The sequence below is a fragment of the Onychomys torridus genome, chromosome 19 (genome assembly GCF_903995425.1).
Source record: "Onychomys torridus chromosome 19, mOncTor1.1, whole genome shotgun sequence".
NCBI lineage: Eukaryota > Metazoa > Chordata > Mammalia > Rodentia > Cricetidae > Onychomys > Onychomys torridus.
In genome coordinates this window covers 53,076,060-53,088,500 of record NC_050461.1, presented here as the reverse complement: position 1 = coordinate 53,088,500, position 12,441 = coordinate 53,076,060, and the positions used below count along the sequence as shown (strand labels likewise).

The window sequence follows — 12,441 nt, the reverse complement described above, 5'->3', positions numbered from 1 at the left end:
TGTTTCCCGCCTAACTGTGTGCCCTGGACCAGGGAAGAGCTGTGGAAGGAAGGACCACACAAAGTAACCACCTAGTCGTTGCAGCCCAGACCCTTCCCCTAACTAGATGAGGAAGAATGCAGAGCCCCAGGGACAGGCCCCCTGCGGGGCCTCCTTGTCCACCTGTCTCCTTCACCCCGGCATTCCTTAAGTCAACCTGGGAATGTGCAGTGTCTCTCTGAACCGAACTCCAAGTCCCTACGGGAAATTAAAAACAGCAGTCGGCTCCTCCATCTGACTGCAGGAGGTGCTGCCTGAAAGGGGATGGCAGGGGACAGCGGCAGGCCCCTCCCTCTGACCCACAGCTGTCAGAACCCTGCTCCCATGCCCATCAGTTTGGGGGCCTGCCGCACCTCCTTCTGGGGGAGCTGCATTCCACTCTTGAGATGGGAGTGAGGCAGGATGAGGAAGGAGCAGGTTCCCGGGAGCAGGGCCAGGGCTTTGGCCTGGAGGAGCCAGGATGAGCAATCACCCACTCCATGGGAGACCCAGACAAGGTCCCAGACTCAAGCTGTCTAGCTGTCACCAGGATCCAGGGTCCCCTTGCAGAAGATCCTTTAGAGAAATCCTCTGCAAAAAGAAAAATGGATTTATTGGTTCATTCTAACTGGCAAATAAAACGTTATGGTGACCAATGCAATCCCAGCTCCCCTCCAGAAAGAGTAAGAGTTTAATAGGAGTTAAACGTGAATGACCATGGCTCAGGCTCCAGGCTGTTCCAAAGTCAACTTCTTATAGTCACAAAACAAGAAGGACGTCATGAGTAAGTACATTTACCAAATATTCTGTTGGGAGCGTCAGATGGGTGGGGGAGGGAAAAGCAGGGAAAACTGAAGAGGTTCGCCCATTACCAGGTGACATTTTAGCGTTTGGTTAGTGAAAACATTAGGGTCTCTACGGAGGCATTCGAATAAAATCAAATCATTAGGGTTTCTCCTCACCTTTAAAAACATTATTTCTGTAAAAACAAACAAACAAACAAACAAACACATTTGTTTTTAAAAGTATCCACAAGAGACAGAAAAAGGAAAGCCAAAGATGAGCCCCCTAGTGGTGGAAGGGGGGAGTTTGGTTCCTGTTTAGTGTTTATAAGTGAGAGGAAAGAGCCCACCCAGCAGTGGGAACAGTGAGGACTAAAGGCCGCTGGGTTGAGGAGCAACACAGAAGCCATGCTGTTTGTGCCTTTGACTTTTCCTGTATGTGGGAAAAGTCGGGCTTAGTTCTGTGTCCGTCAGAATGTTCTCAGCCTTTAGCCATAGAAGCACGGGTGGCCACACACCTCCGCGCTTGAACCGTTCCCTGCACACACACCTTGGGTCTCCCATCATTTACCAGGCCTGTGACTTTCCTTTTTGAATAAACTCTAGGACAGAATCTTATTTTAGCATATAGATTCTTATATCAAAGAACCTCCTTTGGTTTCAGCCTATTTTAACCAAAAACTATGTTAACATTTTATACTTATTTCTCAGACATGATGGCTCCTGTCTTATTTTTCTTTTAAAAAAAAACAACAAAACCTTCAAGGTTAGAAAAATACTATCTTGACGTATATACATTAGTCATTTAGTGAATGACTGAAGTCCTAATATCAGAGGTACCTGCCTTTGCTAAAACAACATCAGTCTTCCGTTTGGATCCACAAGGCAACCAGAAGGACAAAGCCCGCTGTCTCTGCCTGCACTGTGTCTCCTGACTCTGGGCACACTCCTGCCCGAGTCTTGTTAATACTCATGGAGAGTCTACCCAATGACCTCATCCCCTTCAGAGCTAAAGACGTGTGTGTGTGTGTGTGTGTGTGTGTGTGTGTGTGTGTGTGTGTGTGTGAGAGAGAGAGAGAGAGAGAGAGAGAGAGAGAGAGAGAGAGAGAGAGAGAGACTGTTCTAAGCTTCCAGTCACCTTGCACCCCGAGGACAGCAGGGTCCTGTGGGGCCACCCAGCTGAGGATGGTCATCCTCGAGAGTGAGGCTGTACTGTCTAGCGTGAGTAACCGTCTCCTGAGAACTGGTGTCTCCTCAAGCAACAAGGACTTCCTGGACTGGCCTGCCATGTGGAACCCAAACAGTGATCAAGGTGGTTGATCGCTTGGCCTTGGCCACGATGGTTTAGTTTTGTAAACTGCTTGTTTCTTTGTCCCAGTTTTTCTTGAACTTTAAAGCTCATGTCAGTGCCCCACTGATGGGCTTTGGGGTGCTGGACTCCTCTATTAGTCCTTCCCAGTGCCACATAGATGGAACTTTAAGAGGCACACTAGGAGCAGTGGCTGCTTCTGGCTTTCTGGTGGTGTTGGAGCTCAAACTCTTGTCTAAAATTCCCATTGCATGATGAACTAAAAGGAATTTGAACTAATTTTGGGTAATCACTTATGAGCTAATTTGAACTGATCGCTTTTGGGGGGAGCATCATGTATACATAACATGTAATGTATCTCAATAGCACACAGAAATGTGTATATTGACAAATCAAGACGAAACAACCTTTATATTAAAACTTCCAAAGCAAAGCATATATACCAGTTTAAAAAGAGGGGAGAATGTACATTCTTAACAAAATGAATTGAATTAGAATCACCCCTTTGGTGAAACCCTAAAGTCCTTCATTCATGCCATTTTCTTAAGTCAGCCTCATTGTTACCTGGATTTAAAGTGTATCTTTTGTATTTTTCTTAGTTTCCTTCCAGTGTAACAACTAATTTTTACATGTCTGCCCTACAGGGAAGATGAGCTTGGGATCGCAGCCTTTCTGGATTCAGAGAGAGAATAGGAAGGATACCAGTGCAGATTCCTATAATCTGGACAGTTAGACCGAGAGACCAAGACCTCCTTATTGTAGTCTCTATAACCTGGACAGTTAGACCGAGAGACCAAGACCTCCTTATTGTAGTCTCTATAACCTGGACAGTTAGACCGAGAGACAAAGACCTCCTTATTGTAGTCTCTATAACCTGGACAGTTAGACCAAGAGACAAAGACCTCCTTATTGTAGTCTCGAAGAAAAGGAACTGTATTGGCTGGTTTTGTGTGTCAACTTGACCAGATGGAGTCATGAGAGAGGAGGGAGCTTCAGTTGAGGAAATGCCTCAATAGATCTGGCTATAGGACATTTTCTTAATTAATGGTTGATGGGGCCATTGTGGGTGGGGCCATCCCTGGGTTGGTGGTTCTGGGTTCTATAAGAAAGCAGACTGAGCAAGCCAGTAAACAGCACCTTTCCATGGCCTCTGCATCAGCTCCTACCTCCAGGTTCCAGCCCTGCTTAAGTTCCTATTCTGACTTCCTCCAGTTTTGGACTATGATCTGGAAGTGTAAGCCAAATAAACCCTTTCCTCCCCAGCTTGCTTTTTGGTCATAGTATTTCATCGCAGCAGTGGAAACCCCTAAGACAGGAACCAACAGATAAAAATCATGCACAACAATCACATGCCATTAATAGTAATTACAAACACAGAACACAATACAATTAAAATTCTGTAAAGCAGAATACACCCAGTAAAAACCACACAGAAAATGTCCCCATGTCGGTGAGATGTAAGAGGAGCCTGGAGTAGACACAGTGGTCAAGAGGTGACTCTTTGTACACAGGCTCAGGTTAACATCTCTGCTGGTCTTAGGAGCTATCAGCAGAGGGGTAACCCCTTTTGTAGGTCAGTGGAGCGATCCGTGATCCTGAAGCTCCCAGAGGGCCCTGAAGCCTCATGTCAGTCTTTAGTCCAGCTTTTACCCAGGTAGTTTCTGAGTGTTCCCCTTTTAATTCATCTAATCTCTTGTTCCACTGGAGGTCCCCAGGAGAGCGATACAGGAGCCATACAGGAGGAAAAAGCAAGGTCAGGGGAGGGGGTAAGAAGTTAGGTTCTTTTTGGCTCATCTGTGATTTTGAAACGGCCTCCAAAATTTTCTTAACTATTTTTAACATTTTTTTTTTAAAAATTGGTATTTTCCAAAACTCTCATAAGTTTATTCTAAATTAGCAATTTTAACATTAATTTAATGCGTTTAAATTTCACTTAGGATTTTTACTTCTGCTTAGGACTTTTAGTGTACACACACACACACACACATACACACACACACACACACACACACGAACTTTGGGATGTCACATGGTTCCCATTTTTTGGGGGGGGGGACTAATGTAATTACTGAACATTAAGCCAGCTAGAGTACATAATGACAGTTTTTCTCTAAGCATTTTCTTTTGGCTTGCATTTCTGTTTCCCACTTCAGTTTTTTTTCCCCTCTTCCCTGAACACGGTAACCTTCTATGCTGGCTGGTGGGATTTGAGTTTGCATGAGATTTATAGACTTATGGGAGAAGCTCCCTTTCGTCTCTCTGAGGCTGAGTCTTCCCATCATGACTCAGGCTTGCTCTGCCTGCTCTGAGAATGTGAGGGAGGTCAAGGAACTGGGTGAGCCCCCCTATGTGTGTCTTCCTGGCTGAGTCAGTCAGTTTCCTTCCAACCCTGGAATGAGGTGTGTGGTCTTGGGTTTTCCTGTGAGGCTGCTGCATGTCCTAGGGAGGTCCCCCGACATTTCTCCTGCACAATGACTTTATGTTAGCATATTTTGCCTAATTTTTTAAATACCTTCATTGGCTTGTGGAATCTCTTCATGGACTTATTTAGAGTGTAACCTAGTGGTGGCATCACTTACATGATGGACCATGGAGCTGGTTACAGTTGCTGTGGTTGGACTGCCTGGCTAAATGTGTCTCCTTCCACTGAAGGAGCAATAAATGTGCTCTGTCCTTGTCACATCCCCAGGTTCCTCCACAGACCTGTGTTGATAGTTTGTGTCGCCTGGGCCTGTCAAGGCCCTCCACAGAGAACGCCTGTAGCTTGCCGCAGTAGTAATGCATTTATTCTGCTTCTCTTTAAAACTCTCTCCCCTCTTAGTCAGCCCATTAAAGCCGATGTCCTTTTTATTCATGGCCTTATGGGAGCAGCATTTAAAACCTGGCGTCAGAAGGACAGTGAGCGGGTTCTGTCGGAAAATGCTTTGGTGGATGAGGACAGGTACACGACATGCTGGCCCAAGGTAAGTAAGGAGCTGCAGCTGGGACTGTCCCCCATAGTCAAGCACTGCCACTGCTGCCGCTGTTCTGCCTTCCCTTGGAGACTTACCTGCAGGGTATTACATCAGCTGGGCTTGTGATCCTGCATTGTACACTTTCTGTGTAGAGTGTATTCTGTGACTCTAGAGTAATACTCCATGAGTGATAAAGTAGGATACGAGTGTAATCATTGACTTGGATTCATCTTTTAAAAGATACTACAGCCATAATTAATTGTACTAGCCAATTTTATGGCCTTCATAATTATAAAGGTAGAAAACTTGGATGATGTAATTCTCCTTTGCAATCCTTTGATATTTTTCCCTCCAAAGAGCCACAACTCCAGGATGAATTCATGGGATGAAATTTATTCCAGGTCCATGTAGGAGAATGCTGTGTGTAAAGAGTTTCCCGGGCTTTGCTCCCCTCCCCCTCCTCCCTTCAGAAAGAATAACATTCTCTTCTCTCCACTGATGCTGAAGTCTGGAGATGTCAGCCTCCAGTTCCGAGACAAACACAGTTATCATTAGTTTCCAGGTCTCAGTGTAGTCCAGCAGAAAACACAGTCTGTTCTGAGATAATAGATTTCTACTAACTGCTAAAAGCTTCCAAAACAAGTCTTGATTTTGGCAATTGCAGATGAAAATCAACAATGTTCTCATTTTGCCTGTTATAAATATTGATGGCATTTTATGACCAGAGATATAAAAAGATAAAATGCTCATTTTTATTAGTACCTCCATCTCCAACATAATCCAGTGTCCTCTCTAGTGTCTATTGCAGGAGGCCTTTGGCTAGAAAGAGCAATTACTATGCAGGAACCGGATGGGGAAATGCATGCATCTTCTCATGAACCTTTTATTTTACCTAGACATGGCTAGCGAAAGACTGCCCTGCACTTCGCATCATATCTGTGGAGTATGACACCAGCCTCAGTGACTGGAGAGCAAGGTGCCCCAAGGAAAGGTAATGTTAGAAGGGGGCACTGGACTGGGGGTGTGTGTGAAGAGCTCAGGCCACAGGAGTGCTCTGCCGTGGGAGGCCTTTGAAGTGTTGGGGATCGAGCACAGGTCTTGTGCTGTTAGGTAACTGCTCCAGTCCACTACCATCGTTGTCTTCCTTCTAGAAGGCATTAGCTTACAGTAAGTATTAAGTAGTAGGAAGCTTAGATACAACATGGTGTTGAGCTCCTGACATGACTCGTGAAAGCAAAAGACTACAGATCTCTGTCAAAGTCTGCACGTCTGTGGGCAGTATCACTGATAGCTGCTTGTGTATTCACAATCCTCCTGGCTGAGGGACGCTCGAGGAAAAAGATGCCAGCAGTTTTGACCTGTGTCCCTTTTACATCCTAAGGAACAGTGCCTTCCTGGGTTCCAGGACCCGATAGCCTAGTCCCACCTCTGGCTCACTGTCAGTGTCTGTGAAGCTTTGCTCACACAGAGCTGATCTAGTTGATGACGTAACATGCTGCTTGATTAGCGACTCCCACATGGGTGCCCCACCCAGAAGGGTGCCAACAGAGGGCACGGTGGCACCCAGCCCACCTATGTCTCTCAAAAAAAGGTGTTATAGTTGAAGAGTGTGAAACCAGCAGGCTGCTAAACTGTGAAGTTAAGTTCCTTTTGGTCTGAAATCACTCATTTTGAACTCTGATGATCATTTCCGAGTATTCAATGCATGATCATTTCCAAATATTCAATGCATAAATCCAAATGGTGGAAGCTTAATGTCCATAGCATAAACAAAGTAGGAATAAACTCAGACAATCAAGTCTCTGGGACATTTTTATTGTCAGGCCATGGGTGAAAAGGGATTTCCCCCCCAACCATACTTAAGTGCTTAGAGCCACTGAGATGAGACCCATGTTCAACCTGTAAAAATTGCCAGATCCATTTGATATTCAACTAATGGGTGCTTAGTGTATGAGTGGCCTCTTGTGGGCTTAGATAGTCCTAATTGTGTGATTGTTAATGAGTTTCAGATAGAGGATAAAACTGGCATAGCCTGCACCCCAGAGTGTGAGCCAATAGCATTGAACAAGCCAACATTCTCATCTTAAAAGTGAAGTAGCAAGATTTGGGGGGGGTGGATGCCTCCCGTCACGCTTGCTGTTTTCGTTTTGTTCAGAAAGTCCATTGCATTCAGAAGCAACGAACTCCTTAGCAAGCTCAGAGCTGCTGGTGTTGGGGATAGGCCAATGATTTGGATATCACATAGCATGGGAGGTAAGGATGGGTTCATCTTCATAGAGTGGCCATCATGAGGTGGTTGTCAAGGTTGCGGCCAACTGAAAGTTCCACATCTGTTTTACTTAACTAGTTTCCCCACCCCAAGTTAATGCTTTAGCTAAGAGTTTTAGAGATAGATACTACTCTCCTTCCATGCTGTTTGTTTTTCTAGAAGGGGACAGCTAATAACAGACTGTGTGGGAGGGCTTGAATTGATAACTTGGTGGTTTCATGTGGTCATTAACAGCTAGGATCACATGTGGGATGTTTACCAGTTAGACTCAGTGAAGATAGCATTCCTGGAGGCTTCAGAGGCTCCCTTTCTTCCCACCCATGCCTCTTCCACATTGCCAACTCTGTTGTTGCTGTTTGCTTCCAGGTGCCTGTGCTGCTGAGGTGTGGTCATAGTGTTTCTGTGCCTGGCTGCCATGCTTGGGGGCCTGCTCGCTCTTCAGCTGCATGCCTTACTTCTGCCCTCCCCGCAACCAGCTCTCCGCTTTCTCCATATGCCTTGCTTAAGACCTTTGCCTAGCCCTAGGCTAGCATGTCTGATTCAGCATGACTTAGGCTGAACCTCAGCCAGGGCTCTTTGCTGACAAAGGTGCATGTAACCCTACTGCTTCTCCAAAATCCAGTCATGGTCCCTGGTGTCTTTGTATTACCTGGTTAGGGAACTGGTCAGGTGCTCATGGGTGCCTTTCCCCAGCAGCTGATTTTCCCTGTCAGGACCTGTGACTTTGCGCTTCAGTACTCTCCTGGGTGTGAGCTACAGTGGCCGGGCACCCGCCTCAGGCAGGGCTTGACTTTCCTCCCACAGTGGGATCTGAGAGAAGGGTCTGCACCGCAGAGCCGTCTGCGGACTCTTTGTAGACTCATAATTCTACAGTCGTGTCATTAAAGGCTTTTTTTGTACTAAAGGAAATGATGTAAAATTGAAAGCATCTCTGTTTTGGCTGCTTGTTCTGTTTCCCATGAGTGAAAGAGGGGAGGAAACAACTTACTCTGTCACTTTCTTCACCCTGGCCAGGTCTTCTTGTCAAAAAGATGCTGTTGGAAGCCTCGAAGAAGCCAGAACTGGGCGCCATGATAAACAATACCAGAGGAATCATTTTTTACAGCGTCCCTCACCACGGCTCCCACTTGGCTGAATACTCCGTTAACGTTCGATATCTTCTCTTTCCTTCTTTGGAAGTCAAAGAACTCAGCAAGGGTAAAGCGCTCTGTTGTGGAGGGATTGAGGCAGTAGAACATTAACTATATGGAAAGGGGAAAATAATTGGTTTTTTCTTTCAACACACTACCTGGTTTTTAAATTTGCATATAGCTTTTAGCTTGATTTTTTTCTTTGGTACTTCTCTTTTTTGTTCTTAACCAACTCTCTACTCAAGTATAAACATAATTTTTATGTTATCTCAACTATTCAAACTTATAATTTTTCTTCCAAGCTAGTAAACTGCCTTTTTCCATGAATTTGGAAACCACCAACTGTCAAAGTGCACATAAACTTTTGAGACAGCGTGTTATAAAGCAGTGTGTTTGTCATCAACTTGATTTGTAGCCTATCATGTGATTTATCCCAGAGGAGCTGCTGTGTGCATGGAAGAATGTGTACTCTGCCACTTTGGACGGAACGTCCTAAGAATCCGGGTTAGGCCCAGTCACTGTGTGTCATGTGTTTCAGCTTGTTCCATAATGATCTTAGCACAGTGGAAAGTGGGGTCTCAATGTCTCCAACTGTTAGCTGTGTTGCTCCATCTCCACATTTAGATCTGTGTTTTACGCAGTTGGCTGGTTCCATGTTAGATGTATGCAATACAGTTACATGTTCTTGCTGAACTGATCCTATCTATATTTCTAACTTCAAAACTGATTTGTCTGATAAGAGTACAGCTGTCCCTACAGATGACATGCATTTCTTGTAGACAGCACATCACAAGGTCTCTGGTGATTGCGTGAGACTGGAACTCACCCATCTGTAGGGCTTTTGTGAAGTTCTCTCGCTGTTTTGTTAACTGCCTTCTGGGTCTTCTGGTGAACATGCGTATCGTTGTGTGCTTTGACGATGGCTGTCCTTTCCTCCTCCTGTCTGCTGCTGTGGAGTCTCCTCAGCATCTCCTTGGCTGGGAAAGGCTTCACTGTTCCATGTTTGAAGGATAATTTTTCTGGGTGTAGTATTCCTGGTTGGCAGTCTCTTTCAGTATTTTGCAGGTCATTCCATTCTTGACATTTTTAAAAATTATGTCTTGGTAAACTTTATTATTGAGTGTCTCTGGGGGTCCTCTGAGCTGTTGTACACAGATGTCTGTACCTCTGAATATTTGGAAGATTGGCGTTATGAGTCCATTTTTCATTGACTTTCACATTTCCTTCACCTTCTTGAGTTTTCATAGTATGAATCTTATTTCTTCCTTTTCCCTTTCCTTTCTCTCCCTCCCTCCTTGACTTGTCGACTGAGTTCAAAGTCAACCTGTCATTACCGTCAGAGGTTCTTTTTTTCCTCATTCTAATCCATTACAGAAACTTTTATAATTTTCAAGTTCTGATTGGTTCTTTTTAATGATTTCTGCCATTGGTCTATTTCTCATTCATAGTCTGAATCAGTTTTGTGTTGTTTAGTCTTTTTAAAAATAGTTTTCCTTTTAAACTGTGTGTATGCCTGTGTATACACAAGTTGCCACACACATTTGCATACAAGTCCCTGAGAAGCCAGAGCACTGAATCTCTTGGAGCTGGAGTTAAGAGGACATGGGTGCTGGGGACCAGGAGCTCCCCCTACTGACCGTCTTCCCGACCATGTTGTTTATTCTCTTAGATCTCACTATGTTTCCTTAGGCTCCACCTTTTTAAATTCCTTTGTAGCCATTTCTTCCATTTCCTTTGATTCTGTCTCTATAGAATTAATGCTTTCCTTCATGGTATTACACTTCCTTTCGTGGTGTGTCCCTTGGTTGATGCCTGTGTGTTTAGGGTAGTACCCATCCCTTCCAGTTTTCTGAAGGCCCTGAGGAATGAGCAGAGCTGACGCTGGAGTCCACTGAACATAGACTTGAGTGTGGAGATCCAAGAGATCTTTCCTAGATGCCATAGGTAACCTGGGCTCGAAGTGATGGTAAGCAGATGTGCAGAGCTGTGGGGCAAGACAACCCTTTCCGGGTTTCAGGAGCTTCTTTGTGGCCAGGCTCTCCCAGGATACCTCTTTTCAGCCGTCTTGGCTCTGTGTCCTTACAGCCCAAGCGTTATTTTTTTCCTTGGTTGGTGGTTATTGCTTACCCGTGTCTTGTATTGTGACTCTTGTCTTCTCCAGTCCTTCTGAAGATACTGGAGTGCTCTGAAAGTTCCTGTGTGTCACACAGAAGTAGTATTAATCAGACTTGTGATGACAGATTTTTTTTAATCTATTTTTATCTGTTTTGTATTTCTCTGTGTTTAGGCAACGGGTCATGGTCAGTTGTCATCAATCTCTCACCCTGACCCTGGAGCTCATTGATTGGCCAGACAGACTGGCTAGTAAACCCCACAGCTTCCTGTCTTGCCCCCCACTGCTCCAGAGCTAGGATTGTGGAGCCACATCTGGCTTTCTACACAGGTTCTAGGGACCCAGACAGGTCCTCATGTGAATTAATGTGAATTAATCAGGGGTCTCTAGAGGAACAGAACTGGTGGATTGAAAACACACACACACACACACACACACACACACACACACACACACACACACACACACACGAGATTTATTAGAATGGCTTACAGGCTATTCAGTCCAACGATGGCTGACTCCTGATGGAAAGTCGAGAATGCAGTACCTGTGTTCAGTCCACAAGCTGGACGTCTCAGCTGGGCTTAAGTAGATGTCAGAATCCTGAAGACATGCTCTAACGCCAGTAGAGAAGGGCTTCCTTTCTCCTTGTCCTTTAGGCTACCACTAGATGGTGTGGCCCAGATTAAAGACGGGGCCTCATCGTAGATCTTCCTATCTCTAATGATCCAGTTAACTAAAAATCCCTCACAGATATGCCCAGCAGTTTGGGTTTTTAGTTAATTCCAGGTGTAGTTAAGTTGACAACCAAGAACAGCCCTCACCTCAGGCAAACCCTTGCCTATTGAGTGAGCACCTCTCCTGCCTGAGTCTGTTGGGAATCAGTTTGAATGTCCTCTCTGAGTTAAAGATGAATACCTCTATCCTGAATGAGTAATCGGATTGCCATAACCTCACTCTGCTTTCATAGATTCTCCTGCACTGAAGACACTACAGGATGACTTTGTGGAGTTTGCGAAAGACAAGAACTTCCAGGTGCTGAATTTTGTAGAAACGCAACCAACGTTCATCGGCAGCATGATTAAACTGCACATAGTGCCCGTGGAGTCTGCAGGTACTCAGTCTTGAGGCAGGGTGCCACTGGTGCCTAGTTGATGGGACCCAGCATTTAATAGATGTCAGTTTCTATATCCAGTGTTTTGGGGATGTATGGGATTAAGTTTAGTAAAAATCTAGGGCCTAAGTCCGTTATGCTTTTTAGCAACAGATTCCAGCCCCTGTACAAGCGTACAGCCTTGGCTTTAGCCTGTGTAGATCAGATAACAGCTGGCTAGCTGTAAGGCACCAACACTTCTGTAAGGAGACGACGAAGCACTTCTGTAAGCTAGAATAAGAGGGCGTGCACTTAAATTGATAGCTGCAGAAAAAGTTTGGAAGATTTGGTAAATGGAAGATGTGTGAGGAATATTCAAGCAGGAAATAATTGAAAAAACCAAAAACCTAATGTTAAGATATGAGTAGGGGTAGGTGGGAGTAATAAATACCGGCTACTATAGTGTAGATTCAACATCCAAGCTCTCCTTGGAGTGTCTGATTTGCACTGAAGCCACCATACATCTATCTGAAGTGCCTCCCTTGACTGACCTATCTCCTCACTTCGAGGATCGTCTCTTGGAACGCCTTTCTGAGGCTGGCATAGGTCCTGTCGTGGTAGCTCTCAGTGCCCCCGTACAGTGTGCTTGCCTTGGTGATGATTCTTAGTGTGCATAATAAGCTTTGTCCTTATCAGTATATACCACACAAAATGGAAAATACCCCCCACAGACCTAAAGATGCTCTATAGCAGAACCCCAGGTCCTAGGCTGA

At 45.0% G+C, this 12,441-nt stretch overlaps 1 protein-coding gene across 2 annotated transcripts in view; it reads left to right on the top strand.

Moving 5' to 3' along the window:
- Serac1 (serine active site containing 1) overlaps nt 1–12,441 on the top strand; it is a 40,782-nt gene that overhangs the window by 25,649 nt on the left and 2,692 nt on the right. For both annotated transcript variants that reach the window (XM_036168842.1, XM_036168841.1), the window contains 5 exons: nt 4,931–5,072; nt 5,960–6,054; nt 7,219–7,316; nt 8,347–8,529; nt 11,546–11,689. In XM_036168842.1, coding sequence (XP_036024735.1) covers nt 4,931–5,072; nt 5,960–6,054; nt 7,219–7,316; nt 8,347–8,529; nt 11,546–11,689 — 662 coding nt within the window. The remainder of the gene's footprint in view (nt 1–4,930; nt 5,073–5,959; nt 6,055–7,218; nt 7,317–8,346; nt 8,530–11,545; nt 11,690–12,441) is intronic.